The 22,709-nt window shown below is 50.4% G+C and overlaps 1 protein-coding gene across 1 annotated transcript in view; it reads left to right on the top strand.

Annotated features, from left to right (window-relative positions):
• Cfap77 (cilia and flagella associated protein 77) overlaps window positions 1–22,709 on the top strand; it is a 128,602-nt gene that overhangs the window by 67,679 nt on the left and 38,214 nt on the right. The window contains exons 2-3 of the mRNA XM_006983369.4: window positions 4,027–4,126; window positions 5,255–5,480. Coding sequence (XP_006983431.1) covers window positions 4,027–4,126; window positions 5,255–5,480 — 326 coding nt within the window. The remainder of the gene's footprint in view (window positions 1–4,026; window positions 4,127–5,254; window positions 5,481–22,709) is intronic.

The raw sequence follows: 22,709 nt of genomic DNA on the forward strand, positions 1-22,709 counted from the left end.
CACACACACACTGCATCACTGCCTCCGTAGGACACACGGCCTCCAGGAGACAGGGTGGAGCTAGCCAAACACCAGGCAATTGCTGACTTAACTACTTTCCTTCACACTTCGCCCATGGCTTTGTTTGAGATGTAATTATCATAGCACCCAGTTCACCTCTTCTCAGTGTGTAAGATGTAATGGCCCTTAGGTTAACCAGTGTCATACAACTGCCGACACCATCAGCTGCAGCACGCTTTTCTCTCCTCCTAGGGAACTGTTCCTTAGTCAGCCCCACCATCCCTCACTCGCCATCCAACCCTGACCCAGAAGCCTCGCACCTTCCTGCCTCTGTGGACAGCCTGTTCTTGGCATTCACATGACAGACTCTCATGGCATGTGGCCCTCTGCTTCTGCCTTTGCAGAGTGATGCTGTCAAGGAACAGCATGCTGTGGGAGATACCATTATGGGCCTTGGGACCATGACCTTGAAAGACAAGGAACCTGTCTAGACTGCCATCCCAGAGGCTTCTCCCAAGAAGCTTTTACAGATTACTTATTTTTAGTAATAGTAACAGACATGGTGGTATACACCTTTGATCCCATCACTTGGGAGGTAGAGGCAGGCAGATTTCTGTGGATTTAAAGCCAGCTTGGCCTACATGGTGAGTTCCAGGCATAGTAAGGCATAGTAAGACCCTCTCTCAAAAAATAAAAGTATTTATTTTTATTTATGTGAATGTATGTGTCTGTATTTGGGTATGTGCACCTGAGTGCAGTACTCATAGAGTCCAGAAGGGGGCATCAGATCCCCTAGAGCTGGAATTACAAGCAGTGGCAAGCCTCTCAATGTTGGTTGGGACCTCTACAAGAGTGGTACACACTCTTAAGCACCAAACTATTACTCCAAGCCAATGGGCTTTTTATCTAGGGCACCTATTGCATACCTGCCATGTGTCACCAAGAAGAGGAGCTTCAGGGACTGTATGACTCGTATACAAGAGGGCCTAGTATGTATGTTCCTGGCAATGAAGGAGGGTTCTTCCAAGCCCCAAGTGAGTGGGAGAGGATGTAAGAACGATACTGCCTAGCATGCACAAAGCCTTGGGTTTGATCCCCAGCCCTACACAAACTGGGCATGGCAACTCAAGCCTGGAATCCCAGCACTTGGGAAGTGGAGGCAGGAGGATCAGAAATTCAAGATCATCCTTGTCTCGGTGAGCTTGAGGCCAGCTTATGTTACATAAGATCCCATCTCAGGAAAGTACAGACACTCAGAGGAGGGAGGGGACACTTTAAGCTTGGGAATGAGGGTGTGGCAGCAGAAACAGGGCTTGAAGGGTAAATGGCGGACCAGGAGTATAGGAGATGGAGCCGGGATGCCTATTGGTCCCTCGGCTGACGGATACTCTGCCTCAGCCGCAGGGCTACTGAACGGCCAAAGCTGCAGAGGCAGCAAGGGCTGCAGGTGAGGTCCTGACAGCCAGCCAGAGCTGTGAGCAGTCCTGAAGGGCACTCCCCAACTTCTGCTCCTCCACGCCCCAACAAGCTGGGGGGACACCATGGAACACTTTGTAAGCTGGAAGCTGCCAGATCCTCAGAACGGCCCAACGTGGGCCAATCCTGGGAGACATAATCCCGGCCACTAGGGGGTACTCTCAGCCTGTGACCATGGTTACACCAGCAAGAGTGTGTCCACAGTCCACAGACTGACAGCACCAGAAAGCCACATGGCCCTGACATTTACTCAGCTCATGGGCTGAAGATGGAAAACTGGGATTCCCCCTAGACTCAGCCTCTCCTATCCATGGCCATATGCAGTCTCACCCTCCCCATCTGAAAAGTGGGGGTGATGAGCCCTGAGCCTCCAGATCAGTGGTTCTCAACCTTCCTAACACTGCGATCCTTTAATACAGTTCTTCATGTTGTGGTGACCCCCAACAATAAATTTATTTTCATTGCTACCTCATAACTGTAATTTTGCTACTGTTATGAATCCTAATGTAAATATCTGTGTTTTCTGATGGTCTTAGGTGACCCCTGTGAAAGGGTTGTTTGACTCCCCAGAGGGGTTGTGACCCACAGGTTGAGAACCACTGCCCTAGATGGTTGTGAGAAGTGAATGAGAGCAGGCACGGGAAGAACCACAGGAGAGTACTCACATGTGAAGAAGAAGGTGTAGGAGATGCTCTGTGTGCTTGACAGGGCAAGGCCTCCAGCCTCGGGGAACTTACGTTCTAGAGGGGTGTGGAGATTAAGAAAGAAGTCAGTCCTAGTGTAGGGAACAGCATAGAGTGGTCCACTGTCAAGACAACTGCCCACCTAGAGAAAAATCAGAAACACCGAGTCCCTGCAGGCACCTGCTAGTCAAGCTATGCCCACCCACTAGAAGATTAGAGTCAAAAATTATTATTGTATTTCAAGGCAGGGTTTCTCTGTGTAACCACAGAGAAAGGGTTTTCTGGCTGTCGTGGAACTTGTTCTGTAGACCAGGCTGGCCTCAAACTCACAGAGATCCACCTGCCTCTGCATCCCGAGTGCTGGGATTAAAGGCGTGCACCACCACCGCCCAGCAAGTCAAATATTGTTAGCAGCCAAGTTTGTTTAACAGTATACAGATGTGACGGAGTTCACATGTCTAAAAAGCTTTAAAATAAACGGGGTGGTGGTGGTGGTGTAAAAAGTAGAGATAAACGCATGCAGTCTCGGTTGAGAAAAGACAAATAGAGGACAAGCAGGCTCGGCAGGTAAAAGCGCTTGCTGCCAATCCTGACGTCCTGAGTTCAGTTCTTGGAACTCTCATGGAAGGAGGGAAGCGAGTCCCACAGGCTGTCCTGTGCTGGCTAGTCTTCTGTCAACTGGGTACACGCTGCAGTTATTTGAGAGGAGAGGACCTCAGCTGAGAAAATGCCCCCCTGAGATCTGCCTGGAGACAAGCCTGTAAGGCATTTTCTTAATTTGTGATTGATGGGGAAAGGCTCAGCTCATTGTAGGGGGGGCACTCCCGGGCTGGTGGTCCTGGGTTCTATAAGAAAGCAGGCTGAGCAAGCCATGGGGAGCAAGCCAGTAAGCAGCATCCCTCCATGACCTCTGCATCAGCTTCTGCTTCCAGGTTCCTGCCCTGACTTCCTTCCATGGTGGCCTATGATGTAAAAATGTAAACCAAATAAATCCTTTCTTCCCCAACTTGCTTTTGGTCACAGTGTTTCACAATAGCAATAGTAACCCTGACTAAGACACCCTCTGTCTGCCACACTCACCTCCATAAATAAATGATAAAAAAAGAGAAAGAAATAGAGAAATGTAAGCAGCTGATATGTACACCCCCACTGCTCCCCATTTCCCCCCACTCCCGATACTCCCAAGGAAAAGGAGGGCAGGAGCAGGAGCAGCCCCCGGGGTTACATGACTGCTCTGTGCTCAAGGCATGTCCACCACTGTGTAGGGTGGCTCCCAATCTTGCAAGATCATAGAAGAAATGGTCTAGCTTTCCCTACTGTGGGTTCGTTGCTCATTCCTATGTGAGGGTCCTCGTTCCTCACATAGGCTAAGTCTGCCTGTCCTGGACAGACTCCTCATCCCTTAGGAGTTGTGGGTGATTTGTCTATAAAGTGGGGGGAGGTCTGTGGCTGATAGTGATGACATCCTGGGAGATGTTTCTGCACATTCAGAAAGTAGGGTTCACTATCCAGATGCCAAGAGGGTGACATGAGTTCCCATGCCCGCCCCCAGGTGAGAACTCAAGAGGAAGCGGCTCCCTGTGGGCGCCTGTGCTCGGCTGGGCTGTCCTCGGCCAGTATGCAGTGTCCACAGTGTCCTGTCTCCTCCTTCAGTTTTTCTGAACTTTTTTTCCTGTTCCAGGATAATGGGTCTGGACTTCCAGACTCAGCTAGCTGCTCTGCTGTGTGGATGCTTCAGGACTCCATGTGCAGCTTGCTTGCCCCTCACAGGAAGAGCCCTATCAGCCCCCTACTGCTGGGGGAGACTGTGCTCACTCCCGCTAAGTCTAAGATTCCACCTCTTACCTCAGCCCTCTTCCTTCAACAGGCAGAGCTTGGCAAGCCTAGGGAGAGAAGCTGCAGCCTGCCTGGCATCAACTTCAATTACGGACTCTACATCCGGGGGCTGGATGGAGGGGTTCCTGAAGGTGAGTGGATGTCCTTGGGAGCACAGAGATTGGAGAGGACTCTTTTTTTTTTTTTTTTTTTTTTTTTTTTTTTTTTTTTTTTGAGCTGAGGATCGAACCCAGGGCCTTGAGCTTGCTAGGCAAGCGCTCTACCACTGAGCTAAATCCCCAACCCAAGAGGACTCATTTGCAGGAGAGACTCAAACCCCGTTTTCAGCCAGCTTGGGTAAAGCTGCTTGGCAGGGACAGAGGGAAAAAAGAGGGAAAGAGCTGGTGTCCCAGTGGTAAGACCACGGCCAAAGAGGAGAGACATGAGGGGTTCAGGAGTGAGGGGTAGGGGACCATCAAAGATTCCCCCAGTGTGGTTGTCCTTGTTCTTTACCAAGAGGTAAGCATCGAACAGTCTCAGGGCCAACCCCTGAGGTCCCACTGGAAGTCAAAGCCAACTGGTTTGGTTTTTGTTGTGATAAAATATTCTGACAACAAAGCCAGGCAGTGGTGGCACACATTCTTAGTCTCAACACTGGCAGGAAGATCTCTGAGTTCTAGGCCAGCTTGGTCTACAGAGCGAGTTCCAGGACAGCCAGAGCTACACAGATAAACCCTGTCTTGGGAAAAACCAACCAAACAAACAAAACTTTGACAACAAACAGTTTAGGGGGAAGGGGGGCTTATTTAGCTCAGAATCCCAGGTTACTACAGGGGATCCCCTCACTGCAGGGGAGTCAGTGGCAGAAGCATAAAGCAGATGGACAGACATATTACATCCTCAGTCAAGAGCAGAGAGAGTGAATGCACACCTGCTCACATGCCTGCCTGTGCTCAGCTTGACGTCTCTACTCTTACACAGTCCAGGACCCCCTGCCTAAGAATGGTGCCGCCCAGAGTGGACTGGATCTTCCCATATCAATTAACTTAGTTAAGACAACCCCCACAGGCTAACCCCATGTAGAAAATCTCTCCTTGAAACTAAGTTGACAATTGAAGCTGACCGTCACATTCCTGCTTTGGGATCTCCGGGAGACCTTGCTGGCCAGGATCTCCGGGAGACGTTGCTGGCCAGGGCCAGGCAGCACTGTCCCCTGTGATGGGAGCCCTGTACCCTCTCCTCCCATGACACCCACCCTCCTGTTGTTTCCTTGCCTGCAGCCATTGGGCACTGGAATGTGTTTAAGCAGCAACCCACATGCCCCCACGAGCTGACCCGGAACTATATTGCCATGAACCGTGGGGCTGTCAAAGCTGGCCTGGTGACTGCCCGGGAAAATATGCTCTATCGTGAACTTAACGACATCCGAATCAGCGACCAGGAGGAGCGGCGACAGAAGGAGCCACCCCCTGCCCCTCCCAACGTGACCTTTGGGATCCGTTCACGGTAAGGTCAGGGAACCCAGCTCCTACCTTCTCTGTGGCTAACGAGGGTGACAAGACCACCAGGGAACAGGAACAGTTGTACACTGGCTGAAGATTTTTCTCATTCAAGGTCATTGGTCAGGTGTGGTAGCACACACCTGCAGTCAGAGTACTTTGTAGGTAGGGGCAGGAGGACAGGAATTCACAGTCATTCTTGTCTAAGTTGCCAGCAAGTTTGAGGCCAGCCTAGGCTACATAAGACCCTGTCTTAAAAAAAAAAAAACAAAATCTACCAACTGGGGCTGGAAAGAGGGTTCAGACAGCCAAGTGCCCACCACGAAAGTATGAGGACTTGAGTCTGGACTGTGGCTAGCCAGGAACCTTGCCTCAGTTCCCGTACCTGTACAGTGGGATCATAACAGTGCCTGCTGCCTCCTTGCTAAGAGGTTTTAAGACTTAACTTCATTGAAGACTCGATTATCGCAGCTGGACACAGTGAGCCCTCGGTGCACATGAGCTGTGTCGGTGGTTAAGATGATACAATTTAAAATGTAACCCAAGAGCAAGGAGATTAGGGGCTGGAGAGATGGCTCAGCAGTGGTTAAGGGCACTTGTTGCTTTTGCAGAAGACCCAGGTTCAGTTCCCAGCATGTACATACATACATGGGGCTTACAACCATGTGTAACTCCAGTTCCAGGGGACCTGACATGCTTTCTGGTCTCTGTGGGCACTGCACACATATGGTGCACATACATGCATGCAGGCAAACACTCACTCACGTAAAATAAAAGTAAATCTTGTTTTTTTGACTATTCCACAGTAAACTGTATTATTAGTGTTTGACTTATGAAATGAAAGCTCTCCTGCTGCAAACTATCAGACAAATGTAGAAAATCTAGCCTGTACCCCGGAAGCATGGGTTACCCTGAGAAACGAGCTCTCTGGTCCTATGATCACATAGACCACAAGGGTCACTTCTAATATCAGTGCAATGGACTCTACAGCAAAGACATGACCAGTCTGGAGCTCAGATCAGTCACCTCAGACCTCCCTAGTTCTGCAGACTCATGCCGGCCTCCACGAGAGTGTCTCTCTCCATATTTTTTCCCCTACATCAGCTCATGTGCATTATGGGTACCCATTTCACCCTGACTCCAGGGAAGGCCATGGGCTCAAGCTTGGCTGTTCAGATATCCGATTCCCTGCCCCCAGGAACTGGCTCTACCACTCCTCTCCTGTTTTGTTTGTTGCTTGCTGGTTGGCTGGAATCTCTTTTTCCTCTCATGTGTTTATTGTGGTAAAATCATGCGATACAAGACCTATCATTTTAACCCGTGGGGATGGGCACATTCCTGTCACTGTCAGCCACTGTCCCTCCTGTTGCTCCTCTTCCCAAACTGAAGCTCACCCCCAAAAGTCCACCCGCTCCCTAGCAGGGAAGCCTCTGCTCAGGTCTTAGATGCCATCTGACGACATTCTTAATCTTTGGATTGGTGGAAGAGGGGTTCTGTGTGTACCTTACAAAAGGCTGTTAGCTCAGACACACATGGGCAAGGAAGGGCTAGAAAGGGGGCTAAAAATAGCCCAAGAAATCTGGCTCTGGACCTGCAACATTCCAACTCTCTGCAATCCTTAAAGTCAGTCAATCAGCCTTGTAGAATGTTTAATACCCAAGCAGCTTTTCCTGGGAACTTCAGTTTACACCATCTCACCAGGAAAAAATGCTCTCATTCTTCAGAGTCCAGTCCAGCAGCCCCTTATCATTAACATGCCAACCTCCCATTAGAAATGCATTCTGTGCACAACACCCTTAGAACCTGGAATGTGGTGTAGACGGAAGTTTCTCAGGTCCTGCCTTGCCCAGCAGTCCGGACAAATCTCTCCCACCCAAGGTCTCACAGCCACTTACAAAATAATCACTCAGAGGCTTATATTAATTATAAACTGCTTGGCCTATGACTCAGGCTTCTTACTAACTCTTTCATCTTAAATTAACCCATTCCTATTAATCTATATGTTGCCGCATGGCCATGGCGTTACTGGTGTGCTGGTATCTTGTTGCTCCTTTGGTGGTGGGCTGGCGTTTCTCCTGACTCTGCCCTTCTTCTCTCTGTATCTCTGCTTGGATTTCCCTCCTGGCTGTAAGCTTTCTTGCCATAGGTCAAAACAGCTTTATTTATTATCCAATGGGAGCCACACATATTCACAGCATAAGAAAGACATCCCACAGCACTTCCCCTTTTCTACCTAGTCAAAAAGGAAGGTTTTAGCTTTAACATAGTAAAATTATATATAACAAAACAGTTATCAAGCAAGAATTAGAGTTATAATATCTAGTCTATTTGTATTTGGTAAAATTAAAGAAAATATTCTATTATCTATTATATTTGAAAACTACAACTATAACTATCTAGTCTTCAACTCCATCAAAGACCCCAGAAGGATATAATATTATCTGAGTAAACAGGAAGTACATTGCAAGCAACTTTCATAACTCTAGAAATGGCAGAGACATCTGGCTGCCTGGACAGTCATCCTAAGTTCCTCTGTAATGTTGGGGCGTCTGTCTTCAGCCTACAGACTTGAGTCTCCGGCATAGCTTTCAGTGAAGCAGGAAATTTTAAGGACTGTTCCGCCCATTCCGTAACCCCTCTCTCCTCTCTTTTTAAGCACCGTCTCCTTCGGGCCCGATAGCCCAAGGTCACGGGTGGAGCAAACACCACTTCGATGTGGTAATGACACGTGGGAAAGTTGCTTCTGAGTTGGACAGATCACCTGGGTTCTCGGATCACGGCAGTCCAACCTCGTGAAGGTGCCCTCCTCATCTGCAGACTGTAGAGTTACCATGGTAGCCCATCCTGTAATCCTCAAGACAGTTTGGTATCAGGGGAGGAGTCTGGGTCAAGAGTCAGCCTCTGGTACCAGTTCTGTCTCTATTCCCAAGTCCCCAAAGGAGGGGCCACTGGACAAGGAGCCTGCCAGCTTGGTTCAGCTCAGCTCAGTGAACTACCTGCTGTGTGACCGTGGGAGCTCTGCTTGCCTCTCTGAACTTCTTCCTACTTTCTCCTGTTTTATATATGGGCTTCTAGAAGGTGATCGCTGTGTCTTGAGTTTTGACAATCTTTTTCGCTGGGGATTTTGTTCCCTCCTCCTGTGTAGTAGGGGAGCCATACCAGTAACCTCATTCTCTCTCCCCATTTTTCTATGAACCTTCATTAGACATTCACTGGAGACTAGTAGAGGTCCTATCTACCCACAGGAATCCGGGAGGGGTTAACTGACCTCCTCAAATTCATACAAGTCGGAGCCTGGCCCAGATTCTTAAGTGGACTTCTATTTTGAAACATTTAATATTAGAATGTACATTAGCAATCACTTGACTGGGAGCTCTTATTGAAAACAGGAGAAGTAGAGAGTTCAGAGAGGTGAGGAGGGCACTCCAAGGTCACACAGCATTGCCGCTGATGGAGCCAGGCCTACAGTCAGGTGGCAGGCTCCTTATCTGGGGTTCCTCCCTAGGGTCCCCCTTTTTCTAATGTAGGCATGGCACAGACACCCAGAACCTCTGGTCCCTGGGGGGCTTCAGCTTTCCATCCTTCAAGTCAGCTGGTTTCAAAAAGGCCATGCATTATCATCAGTTCCCAATATAAAAATCTTAAATTGCTATAAAACGGAGTGGCCACAATTCCAGGGCAAAGCCGTGATGAAGTGCCGGCTGCATCTCCTGTGATGGTAAATGAGCTTTGCATATGCAAATTGAATGGATTTTAAAATGGTATTTAATGACAATTTCGTAGTCGACATTAACATTAATTGCAGAGAAATGAAAATGTGGAATTAGGTTGCTGTTAGCCTAGAGTATCGGGCCATAAAGCTCTATCTTTATCAGTGAGGCCTTTCCCATGTGACAGGGCCACTCCACAAATTGCAGACAGAGGGCTTTTATGGATCAGAAATATCCCCCAGCCGGCCTGATCAGCATCAATTTCGCTTTATTTCTTTGTAAATGGAGGTTAAATGGCCTCGGGAAGGACTTGGAGCTGCCCAGACTGTGTGGCAAGCCCCTCACCCTTCTGACTTAAATGCCTGGGAACAGTTAAAAACCCATCGCCCCGCCCTGTAATGGGGCTATTACTTTAAAGTTATGGGTTCAAGGCCCATTCCCTGGTGATCAGCTTTAACAAGCCTCCGCTGTATTTATTTCTTTACTTTAAAAGCATGTTGAAAACCAAATCAGATTATACTGGAAGGCAAAAGAATTGTGGGAGTGATTTGGCCCAATAAATAAATAATGAAGTAAATGATCAGTACCTACATTCCTGTAAGATGTGTTAAAACAAAGTCTCAGACAGACTAGATTCACCAAGTGGGAAATAGCATGCTAAGCCATGGTAACTACAAGAAATCCTAGAGAGTGCAAAGGCTGAATGCAGACCCCACCTTTTATGTTTCCCACGGGTGTACCCCTCTTTGCCAGACACCCCCAAGTTCAGGCTCATGCAGCCTCCTGTGCCATGTGGGTGTCAAGCCCAACTTTGGAATCCCTCAGTTACTTCCTCGGTGGTGAGAGTCCTACTTTTAAGTAGGAGAGGTGCCTTGTAATCACCAGTCTTGGACCCACCCCCCAAAAAAGTAGAGCTCTGAGCAGGCGTCTGGAAGACAGGGCCACATGGCCCATGGGCACAATAGGAGGAGGGACAGGGACAAGGCAGAGAGGTTCCCTTGTCTCGTGTAATAAGTTTTAAAAAGGAGAGAGGGCTGGAGAGAAGGCTTGGGAATCACCGGGCAAGAGTGAAGACCCGAGTTGGGACCCTAGAACCCATGGAAACCTGACAAGCATCTGTACCTGCAATCCTCCCACAGAGACCGGAAGAAACTGAGGGAGGGCTCCAGGGTGTGCTAGCCTGGTGTAAGCAGTGGAAATGCGAGATCTGTCTCAACCAAGGTAGAAGGCAGGCACCAACACCTGAGGGTGTCTTCTGACCTCCACGTTTGTGCCATGGCATTTTCAGTGTGCACCCACATCACACACTCATCACACACGTACATCACATACCCACATCATACACACACATCACACCCACATCATACACATCACACACCCACACGCATCACACACTCATCACACACATACATCACATATCCACATAACACCCACGCATCACACACACATATCATATACCCACATCACACACATCGTACACACAGATCATATACACATATCACATACCCACATTACACACATATCACATACCCACATCACACACACACAGATCACACACCACACACATTACATACCCATATCATACACACACACACAGTGTCAAAAGTTTGAATAAGTTGCTTCATTAAAAAGAAACAAGGCAGAACTACACATAAACAGTGGACTTCTTGTGCCTCTAGACTAATGAGAAACCTGGGCAGCTGGGTCTCACCACCCCACTGGCTGTGCTTTGCGCAGAACCCATGCCCTCCTTGTATCCCGTCCTTGCTAGCCTGGCCTCTCTCAGGTCTGTCTTAGGGGTCTTGTTCTGGTGAGGACTGATAATTGCTTTATTATGATGTTTTGAAACAGCATCACATGTGTCCCAGGCTGGCTAGGAACTTGCTATGAAGGCAAGGATGGCTTTGAACTTCTGATCCTCCTGCCTCCACCCCTCACCCCCATCCCCGAGTGCAGATATCACAGCTGTCCCACCACATCTATTCTTGATCTCTTAGCTCACCATGGTCCCTTCTTGTCCTGTGAAGTGCTGTTCTAACACTTAGACATCAGAGTGTTTTGCATACACAAAGCTAACCACTGCCGTTTTCCTCTGTGGCAGGGTCAACCTGTACACCCCATGGCCTTGCGAGGGAGGGTCAGGCTTTATCTCAAAGAGGAACATGAGGGATATAGGGTTTGTATAGGGTCTGGCCCCAGCTGGGAAGGCTTCACCTCTACAGTCAGCTGTGAAACACTGGGAATTCTCCAGCTCTGCTTCACTGTCCCATGGCAGCATTCCAGCCAGGGTGGGATTGTCAAACCTCATCACCAGTACAGAAGGCCATAACACAGCTCTCAAAGCAGGCTGCATCCTGAGGCCTGTACAGAGACATGTCTGCAGGCCAGAATTGTAGCTATTAAAGGCCTGCTTAATTATTAATGTGTTTTAATAAGGGCTTGTGGGGAGGGGGTGCCCATACCCCCGCATATCTTAATTGTTCCTGCTGTTAATTGGTCCTGTGTTCTCAGTAACAGTGAGTCAGAGATGTGGAGCCAGGGAATAGCCTGAGCCAGAGCTGGTGGAGTCCAGGCAGCTGAGCCTCATGCCACACTCAGGGAGAGTCACCAGTGGGGGTCTATCATCCCTCAGCCAGCAAAGGGTACCCTGACCACAGGCAAGATGAACTGTACACACACCTGTCTGTCACTGTTCCGTATTGGAAACCCTTATTTGCATCCTCACTAAGAGAAGTACAGTGTCTGTGTGCGTGCGTGCATGCATGCATGCATGCGTGCGTGCGTGTGTCCCTTTAGAACCTTTAGATTCTCATGTTTTCAGAGAGGAGACAGAGGGTTGGAAAGGCAGATTCGCTCGCCTGGGCCTGCTCTGCAGTGGGGCTGGGAACTGGTGTAGCCTGAATGCGGGTGACAGGGACAGAGGCACTAACAGACACCAGGCAGAGGTGACATGGCAGAGGGTGATACTGGAATTTTCCCTGGGGTCAGGACAGCAGGTTAGATTTCCTGAAAGTTCTCAGAACTCCATCTAAACATAATGGCGCTCAATGAGGTCCCCCCGACCACCTGAATGTGGCACATTGCTGCTAACCAGCTTGTTACTTGACATTCAGTTAGGCTCTACCTTTTAAAGGCTCCCCACCTTCCAGTTCAGTCCTGGGCTAGGGACCACACCATATATGTCGCTTCCTTCCCTTTCCTCTTCCTCCTCTCCTGACTTCCACGTCCAACAGACTCAGACTCTGTGAGGCAACATTCCAAGGCTTCACTGCACTGGCTGCTCCAGGCCTGCCTCTGCCCATCTCACTATCTCCAGTTCTGACTAGAGGCTCTTAGCCGAAGAGGCCTTCAGTGAGTGTTGGCTGAGTGAATGCATGATCACGCGACCACACTGGGATCCGAACATGGAGCCTGTAGCAATCCATTGCTTCTACAGAGGCCTTGGCTCATCCCGCTGGTTTGATCTGGACAGACAGATCAGGGAGCTGAAAGCTCTGGGGTGGTGGAGGAATGAGAAGCAGGGACCACTACCTCCGACGTCCTGCAGTGCTCTTCACCCTGTTCTCAGGCATCGCCAGCCTGAGGGACAAGAGTGAAGAATGGAAGAAGTTTCACAGGCAGTTTAATAAGTGCTGCCCGCCTGACAGGCCTTGTGAATCTCTCTGCCAAGCGGATTTATTTATCAAATTTATGGTGGACCCATCCATCACACTGCCTTATTTTGCTTCTGCTGGAGCCAATACCCAAATCCAAGCCAGACACCCAAAGTCCTGGGAGGGGAGGAAGGAGATGCTTAGCTGTCATAGGCAGGGCTCTGTGGCTGCTGAGGGGCCTGGCTGACCGCAAGGGGGAGCCAGGAGATCTGGGAAGACCCAGCTGGGAGCTGGGAGGAGAGTGCAACCGCCGGTCCTTCCCAGGATCTAGCTTGCCTCACACCACAGTAACTGCACCTCAGCTTCCGACAGCTTCCCTTCTGGTTGCCCAGGCCCCAGGAGACTGAGGCGGTCAGTGTTCCTCTGGGGGACACTGGCCTACTGTGAGTGACACTTGGGGTTCCCTCCCCAACACAGCAAAGAAAGAAAAACGACATCAGAGCCTTAGTCTCTGGCTGGCACACCCAGGTCCTGGCTAAGTTTTTGTTGGAGGAAAAATGTGGTCCCAGTCTGTTTCAGGCTTCGGGACAGTGACTGAAAGCAGAGAGTCTGCCTGAGACTCTGAGAAGGGACTGGACAGCCAGGCATTCCTGTCACTTCACAGACTCTGCTGACAGGTGCGCAGCATGGTGCTGCCTCAGACACCGTGTCCCTTGGCTGCATTAGAGGAAGAAATTAAAAAACAAGGGAGGTGACCCCTTGCTGCTGGGATCATACCTGGAGCGCCACGTTAAAAAATGCCAGGCGGTGCTGGGGAGGATGGCTCACTTGGTGGTGTGCTTGCCTGACATGGTTTGATCACCCCCAGTACTGGATAAGACCAGGCATGGTGGCGATTTATGGCTGTAACCCTAGCACTTGGAAAGTGGAGGCAGAAGGATGAGAAGTTCAAGGTCGTCTTCAGCTACATAAGGAATTCAAGACAAGCCTGGGCTATATGAGACCTCTTCAAAAAAAGAGGGAGAGAGAAAGGAAGGAAGGAAGGAAGGAAGGAAGGAAGGAAGGAAGGAAGGAAGGAAGGAAGGAAGGGAGAAGGAAGAGAGGAAGAGAGGAAGAAAAGGAGGAGAAAAAGACGGTAACTATGGCACTAACATTTAGGAGAAGATCCGCTAACAGGACAGTAGCCAGAGGGGAGCTTCCAGGATGGTGTGTGGGGCAAGGAGGAGGTGCCAGGAATGGAGTCCTGCTGTTGACTGGGAAAAGATGCCGGGGAGACACCACATCTGGCCTCAACTCGCCTCCTGGAGGCCATGACAGAGACAACAGAGGGCCTCCAGAGACCCACAGGAGGACCACTGATCCCTATGTGACCCCTGAGGGCAGCGGTAGGCATTTCCTACACACTATCTCACTAACTGCTCCCGATTCTAATGAATGGGAACTGACCTCCCTATTCTGTCCGTGAGGAAACTGGTCAAGGCCACAGAGCCAGTTGGTGGTAGTGCCAGGGTTAAACCAAGCCTCCCTCCGTGGTGACTGTACACACAGGTTTCCAGGAGGTAGAGCAAGACCCCGGGGGAGAACGTTACTCCTCATCTGAGCTGCAATTATGATGATGGGAGTGGCCTGGTGCAGTTGTGCGACCCCCAACAGCCAGATGTGCTGGGAACAACTGGTTACAGTTTTCAGCACGACCCTGAACTCACTTCTGAGGACTCGGCTCTCGCTGGAGCAAAACCACTGAAACCCTAGGCAGCTCCTGGAACGAGCACAGGAAACAGGCATGGAGTTCTATTCTCTCATGAAAGGTTGCAGGGGATTCCAGAGGTGGTGGTTCTGGCTAACATCCGGATCTGTCCAGCTGCCCAGCAGGGGCAGGAGTCGCTTGTCCTCAAGGTTGCAAGCTTCCACGAATCTGGATCTCCAGGGACTCAGGCTGAATGGGGTCCAGACTGAGCAGTGGCCTGAGACAAGGTTGCACTTGGGGTTCCTTCCTCTTTGGGGTACTCCCTCCTTTCCTTCCTCACGAGCTTTGTAGCTAGAGCCAGGACAGAGACATTTTTCATACGGTGCTGTTTCCCCTCTGGCTCTCTGGCTGCCCAGACAGAGATTTATCCCCAGCCTGCTGCTTGCGGTATGGGGACCAGGGGGCCTGTAATGGATCGCCTGCGGCTCCCATGGGGCCTGTCCAGGCCGAACCCCATCCATCAGGAGCTGCTGGGTGCCAAGGTCAGCGCTAACAAGGCTGGCTGCTTCCTCCCGGGGCTTCCCCCACTGCATCCTGGGCTGCCAGCCCTGCTTCAGGTTTTCCCAGTTAGGCTTCCCTGAGAGCTGGAGGCCAGCGCAAAGTGGGCCAGGGACCAGCCTCCCAGCTGCGGGCCTCTTCTCCCTCTGCAGCATCCTCCTCTCCACACCATCCGGAGGCTGCTGGGGCCTGGTGGCTCGGCTCCCTTGCCACACAGGGTACAGAAAAGCCATGCTGCTGCAAGTTGCACGTGAGAACCAGTTTCCATTGCCTCTGCACACAGCTCTTTCTACCGTCCCCTCCCTTCTTGGAGGGGCGATAGGCTGCTTCTCCTCTTGCCCCCAGGTGCCAGGGACCCCCATGGTGAATTTCCCAGCCCTCTGGAGAACATGCTTCTCAGCCACCTTCCTCCCCACTTCAGCCCAAGGCCTCTGCCACACTGGGGGTGGACACCTGTGCCAGAGAGCTGCTAATTGAATCACCCTGATGACGAATGTTAACAAGTTGCAAATGACCCCCTAGACAATCTAGAAGTCAGGGCTACGCTGTGATGGTACCTCCCCCTCCATCATTAGCTCTTATGTTAAACCCACAAACAATTAAGAAGTGATCTGTGAGCCCAAAGATCTTGGCATCTAATTAGCTCTCAGAGTCCTGCCAGGGCCTGGTCACTGCCCTTTCCTGTTGTACAACAGAAAGCCAAGGCATAAGGCAGGAGTCTGGGCATTGGGGCTGACCAGCCCTCCTCAGTTCCTACAAGAAACAGATGGCCAGCAGGGCAAGAGTCCTCTGCAGGGAATCGCTCAGAGTGGCAACCTTCACAAAATCATAGGTCTGGGGGTGGCGTGTACCCTGGGAAACTGTGGATTCCTTGGATGGAATGTCCCACCTGAGACGCAGGCATCTGTGTGTATGTGTGTGTGTCTGCGCGCGCGCACACACACAGGCACACATGCGTGTGCATGTTTGTGTGACAGGGTGACAGCGTGCACGTGGAGGCCAGGGGTGTCATTCCTCAGGCACCATCTACCTTGTTTTCTCGAGGCAGAGCCTCTCACTGGCCGAGTAGGTTACCTAGCTAGCCACAGAGCCCCAAAGATCCACTGTCTCCACTTCCCCGGTGCTGGGATTAAGTGCGAGCCCCACACACTTGGCTCTTTTTCTTGAGCTCTGGAGCTCAAATTCAGGTCCCGGTTCTTACAAGACAGGCACTTGACAGACTCAGGCATCTCCCGGTCCCACCTTCTCTCTGCATACTTCATATTCTCTGCTGAGCATCACCGGTTTGGACAGCAGAAGCAAGGTGACTCTTGACCCAGGCTGATAAAGTGGACTGACATGCGATGGAGGAGTGAGGGGTGGCCATCCTCTGTCTCAGTCCTATAGAAGGGCTTCTGCGGGCCCCAGGACATCCCTGCCTTCCGGAGCCACTTCTCCCATTCACATAAGTCTGCAATAATATTTTCTGGCACTGCTGGGGTGAGGGGAGATAGATTCCAGGCTGATTCTTTGTTTGTTTGTTTTTGGTTTTTTGTTTTGTTTTTTGAAACAGGGTTTCTCTGTGTAGTTTTGCGCCTTTCCTGGATCTTGCTCTGTAGACCAGGCTAGCCTCGAACTCACAGAGATCCACCTGGCTCTGCCTCCCGAGTGCTGGGATTAAAGGCATGCACCACCACCACCCGGCTCCAGGCTGATTTTTAAAAGAAATAAAAAACCATTTCATGGGTCCCTGAAAGTGTGTTGGGACTTTGTAACTTGCCTCCGAGGCCAGATGGACATACAGACTCTACCTCATCCTGCTTAGCCACCTTTCAGGGCTCTCCATCCTTCCCCTGACTCCAGGGCCCGCTCTGTGGTAGCTGAGGTGGGGCCATGTGAACAGCATGTGGTAAGGGCCCCCTTCCATATCATGGGGCTAAGGGCTTCCCACATGAGACAAGGCAGCACACCAGCTCGGCTCTGCCTTCCTTGAAAGCTACTGGTGCCATCTCTGGGGTCGCCTCCAAATCTCTCAGTGTGATTAATGCAGCCTCTGCTCACATCGGGAAAATGGATGTGACTTCAGCTCTAAACTGTTCTTTGAGCTTTTGGGAGAGAGCGATGTGAAGTATTTATGTTGTAAGAGGCAGAGACCAGGTTACAAGGCCATGACGTCGTGGATGAACGAGGAAGCCCTGGTACAGTAATAGTGAGTCGTGAGGACTGTGCCCAACCCAAGCTCATGTCTCATCTAACAACAGCACCAGATAAGGTTTGTTTTTTAATGAGGGCAATGGTCTTACTGTATTGCCCAGGCCTTGAACCATGCTCTCCTGCCAAGGCTCTTGCCTCTGCACCTCAGACATGTATTGACATGTGGAAACATCAAACAGACAAAAATGTACTTTTGGTCTGTGTCCATCTGAAGCTGCAGAGGTGGAACGTGCAGATAAGACTGCACAGGTGAAATCGGGCAAACTCAAGTAATGTCAGTGGGCCGCAGCAACGCCACCATCCTGGGGGTGACGCTTTGCTCCAGGGTTGCGAGATATTATGGTCAGGAGAAGGTAGGCTAGGATTGTGCCGGATGGAGGCCTGTGTTAGATCTTAATGCAAGGGCTGCTGTAGTGCTCTTCATGGAAATTTGTGTATGCGTGTGTACGTGTGTGTGTGTGTGTGTGTTCTCATGTGTGTGTGTGTGCATATATGCATATGTGCTTGTATGTGTGTGTTGTGTATGTGAGTGTATGTGTGTGTATGTATGTGGTATGTGTATATGTGTGTGGTTTGTGTATGTGTGTATGTATGTGTGTGTGGTATGTGAATGTGTATATGGTGTATGAGTGTGTGTATGCGTGTGTATATGAGAGTATTGGGTGGTGTGTGTATGAGTGTGTGAGTATGTGTGTGTGTGTGTATGGAGTGCCTGTGTGTGTGGTGTGTGTGTGAGGGTGTGTGGTATGTGAGTGTATGTGTTAGTGTATTTCTGTGTGTATGTGAGTATGTATTTTCTGTGTATGTGGTGTATGTGTGGTGTGTATGGTATGTGAGTGTGTATATTAGTGTGTATGGTGTGTGTGTGTGTGGAGTGTCTGTGTGTGTGGTGTGTGAGTGCGTATGTTAGTGTGTATGGTGTATGTGTTTGGAGTGTGTGTATGTGTGTGTTAGTGTGTGTGGTATGTGTGTGAGGGTGTGTGGTGTGTGAGTAGATGTATGTGTGGAGTGTCTGTGTGTATGGTGTGTGAGTGTGTGTCTGTTAGTGTGTGTGGTGTGTGTGTAGAGTGTCTGTGTGTGGTGTGTGAGTGTATGTGTTAGTATGTGTGTGTCTATGTGTGTGTGGTGTGTATGGTATGTGAGTGTGTGTGTTAGTGTGTATGGTGTGTGTGTGTGTGTGGAATGTCTGTGTGGTGTGTGGGTATGTGTGTGTGTTAGTGTGTGTGATTTGTGTGTGTATATATGTGTTAGTGTGTGTGGAGTGTCTATGTGTGTGGTGTGCAAGTGTGTGTTAGTGTGTGTGGTGTGTTAGTGTGTATAGTGTCTATGGTGTGTCATGTGTGTATGTATGTGTGTGTGTGTGTGTGTGTGTGTGTGTGTGTGTGAGCTCATTCCAGTGAGCTCCAGGAATAGTCTTATCTCCACCTCCTCAGATGGATGACAAGCATGTACCACCATGCCCACCTTTCCACACGGTTTCAGGGATCAAACCCAGGTCCTCACGACTTCACTGACTTCACTGACAGAATCGGCTACCCAGACCTTGCAATGGCAGAAAATGCAGACCAGCGCAGGGGCGGGCTTGTTGCCCGAGTTTTAAACACTAGCTAAGTCCTCAGTGACGTCCTTACAGTCCCTCGGGAGCCACACCATGAGCCCTCTGTAGCCTCCGCTCTGCCAAGAAGAAAGGCATGCTGGGTAGCAACATGGTGCTGTCTAGAATACCAGGGCCATCCCTGGACGCCATCCCTGGGCCTGGGGTAAGTCCCAGGAGTGGGAGAGGACAAAAGGTCTCTTTAGATGGCATCGCCACAGGCTATGGGCTTTTGTGGTTGTTGTGTTTAAGTGAGGATCTTACTGTGTAGCCCTGGATGTCCTGGAACTCACTATGCAGACTAGGCTGGGCCTGAACTCATAGAGATCCGCCTGCTTCTGTCTCTTGAGTGCTGGAAAGGCATGTACCACCATGCCTGAGTCACAGGCTGGGTTGTGACCCAAACCAGAAGAGAAGCGTGACCCATCAGACAGACCTCTCTTTCTAAAGTGCATGGCTCACAGTCAAGGCCCATGGACTGTGTGAGGCCCAGATGGAAGACACTGTCTGGTTTTCTTCTTTTTACATTATTTTTGAAACAGGATCTTGCTATGTTGACTAGTCTCAAGCTCCATATGTAGACCAGGCTAGCCTCAAATTTGCACCAATCTCCCCGCTTCCTCTTCCCGATAGCTAGATTTCCAACCACGCGCCACCACACTTGGCTCACTGTCCACCCCTTCATCCCCTCGAGGCTGTGTGAATCCCATGCCATCAGCTCCTGGCCCCCCAGGAGCAGCGGGCCGCTGGCATATTAGGGACGGATTTTAATTTTATTTTAACAAAATAGCTGTCTCCACTGGAAGAGGCGTCAAGCGTGAAAGAAGGGCCCATCTGGAGTGGAATCACATTGAACAGACCTCGGTGCTGTCATTGATTTTCTAGGAAGAAAAAAATCGCCTCTGGCTACTAAACGAAATTAGTAGTCACTGATGACCAATTATTTTAGCCCGCTGTGAACGGAGCGCTGCACTGAATCCAGTTTGTCAGACCCGAATCTCCTTCTTAAACACCTTTCAACAAATGTGTACCTAAAGTCCCTCAGAAAGCGTCTTCACTTTCCTGGCTCCCGCCAAGTTCTGGGCTCGGCAAAGTTTTAATGAGCATCTCGGATGAAGATGAGCTTCTATGAGAGGGCCCCTCTGATCCACAGAGCTCTTGCGCGGAGGCGGCGGGCGAATCAGAGCTGTCAGGCCTCATTTGTACCCACCCCGCACCACACTGCACCCATGTCAACCTAACGTTTGCAAATGATTCCCTCCATCTCCCTCGTGTGCTCACCCTGAGCCTTCATTGGAGATCAAGCCTTGGTCCGGGGTATCAATCGCAAAGCTTTGAGGATGGATTTGATGGGGCGAATCTGAACTTTCTCAAGGCACACCCGGAGTCAGAGCTGGTTTTCGTTTCATTTATTCCCCACTTTTTGCACCATTAGACTTAATTGTGACATGGTGTGGCTAAGAGTGGAGCATGGGGCCGGAAGGGACTTCTCTGAAGGTTCCTTCCAGGTTAGAGCAAAGGATTTGTCAGAACTCTTAGCAGTGGCCCGGCCACCACAGCAGAGGCTGTGTGAGAATCCATGGGCCAGTCCCCAGCTGACTTCAGAGCCAGGGGAAGCAGCGGGGCCCAGTGCAGGCACCCCATTGTGGATCAGTACATTTGTAAACCTTGATAGCCAGAGAAAATTGAGCACATTTTCGTTCCTTGGAAGCCCTGACATCTCCTTGCAGTCAGTCTCCTCCCCTTCCTGGGGGACCCCAGGTCTCACCAAGCTCTCCAACTCTGATGTGGACCTGGCTCAGTTCTTCCTGCCCCTCCCAGACCTGTGTACACCACCCGCTTCCCTCAGTGGTGATATTTTGTTTGTGTTGTAACAAATAAAGCTTTCCTTGAGATCAGAGTGTGGAGCTAGTTACTAGTTAACCATAGAGGCGAGGCAGTGGTGGCACACACCTTTAATCCCAGCACTTGGAGGAGGAAACAGGAAGATCAGGAGTTCAAGGCCACCCTGGACTACTAGATTTACGAGACTCTTTTAAACCAGTCTAAAAGAGAAACAGAGCCAGGCAGTGGAAGCTCACACCTTTAATCCCAGCACTATGGGGTGGAGACAGGAAGTGATAAGGCTGGGAGGAGAGAGGAATCATAGGGCAGGCAGAGACAGGAGCTCAGTCCCCTTTCAGGCTGAGAAGCTGGCGAGGGAAAGAGGTGGCTGTGGCTGTCCTTTGTCTCTCTGATCTTTCAGCATTTACCCCGATATCTGGCTCTGGGTTTTTATTATTAAGACTAATTAGGATTCGCGATGCATCCCTCCACTGCCTCTTCTCCCTCTGCACTCAGAAGGGCTTCAAATACCTGGGTAACTGGACAGACCTTACCATCCCCAGGGCTGTCCTGCCCTCCTCCCCTGCCATCCCTGCAGCCTCAGCCCCTGAGCTTGGGACGGAGGTCCCAAGCCTTATCTGGAGATACAGAATAGAACAGCCCATCCAGATGGCTTTTGGGTAGTTTTTCAAAATCTAACATGAATGGCTGAGAACCACAGGTGTCCGTGTCTCCAGCCCCTGGTTTATGCTCAAAAAGGAATGGCGAGCCCCCAGCGGGTAGAGAGACCCTGAATTTTGCTGTCACGAGGATTTCACAGGTGAGACATTGATACTTGTCCTGAGTCCCTACACCCTTTCTTTTTTTTCTTTTTTTCTTTTTTTTTTTTTTTTTTGGTTTTTCGAGACAGGGTTTCTCGGTGTAGCTTTGTGCCTTTCCTGGATCTTGCTCTGTAGACCAGGCTGGCCTCGAACTCACAAAGATCCGCCTGCCTCTGCCTCCCAAGTGCTGGGATTAAAGGCGTGTGCCACCACCGCCCGGCTCCCTGCACCCTTTCTAAGAATACCAGGCCATCCCTGTTATGGGATTGTCTGCAAGGTTCCCTGAGAACAGGGTTGCTCCTCTCACAGCCCTTTCCTGGGCTCTCCATATGGGCTGGGCAGCTGCACTCAAGAGAGTCCAAAGGCCTCCAGGGATACTTGGTGTTTACTACGAATGTCATTGGAAATGGTCTCAAACCACCCTGTGTGGAGTACAGACCATGAAGACAGCCTGGGGCCTGCGGGTGCCAGACAAAGGTTAGGAAAATCCTGGGAGGAGGAAGCAGAGGATATTTAGGAGCCCTTGGGGATCAGAAAAACAGGGGTCAGCTGAGAGGCGGCCACAGACACCTTAGGAAATGGGGCAGTACATCCTGAGGACAGCAGGAAGCCACAGGGGTCAGCTGGGAACAGCTGGGAAGCTCCTCTAAAACCTCAGCTCCTATGTGGGGTGGGCTGGAGACCAGGAGATGGTGTCTGGTGATAGAAACCTTGCCTGGGCAAGTCTGGGGTCTCCTGTGAAAGCAGCCAGACTCCCTGGACCTGGCCTCCAGGTGTAGCTGGCTGGCCAGCCTCGTTCATCCTTAACTACTGCCCTTGGTGAACACAGATTGCAATTTGTTGGGCTGTGGCATCTGTAGCTGGAAGGCTGGGAGTCCAAGCTTTGCTGCTAGTGTGTGCTGTGTGACCCTGGGCAAGCCGTTTGACCTCTCTGGGCATCAGCTGCCCCAATACCACCCTTTCCTGTGCACATTTAGTGAGGATCAATAATTAAGCTTTTCTGCGTGAACCCCTCCTGCTCCTCAAAAGAGAGGTGTGCAGGAAGGGCAGCTGTAATTGTTACCACAGGGGCCTCAGCCTGTGGCAAAATCATTCATGTTGGAGTTAGAAAGAGCAACAATAAAAAGCTGAATTTCAAAGCACGTGCACACACACACACACACACACACACACACACACACACACACACACAACCAAACAAGCAAACAAATAAGTGAGCTGTAACACAGCAACAGTGATGGCTTGGGGGGAGGGCG

The sequence above is a fragment of the Peromyscus maniculatus genome, chromosome 4 (genome assembly GCF_049852395.1).
Source record: "Peromyscus maniculatus bairdii isolate BWxNUB_F1_BW_parent chromosome 4, HU_Pman_BW_mat_3.1, whole genome shotgun sequence".
NCBI classification, from domain to species: Eukaryota; Metazoa; Chordata; class Mammalia; order Rodentia; family Cricetidae; genus Peromyscus; species Peromyscus maniculatus.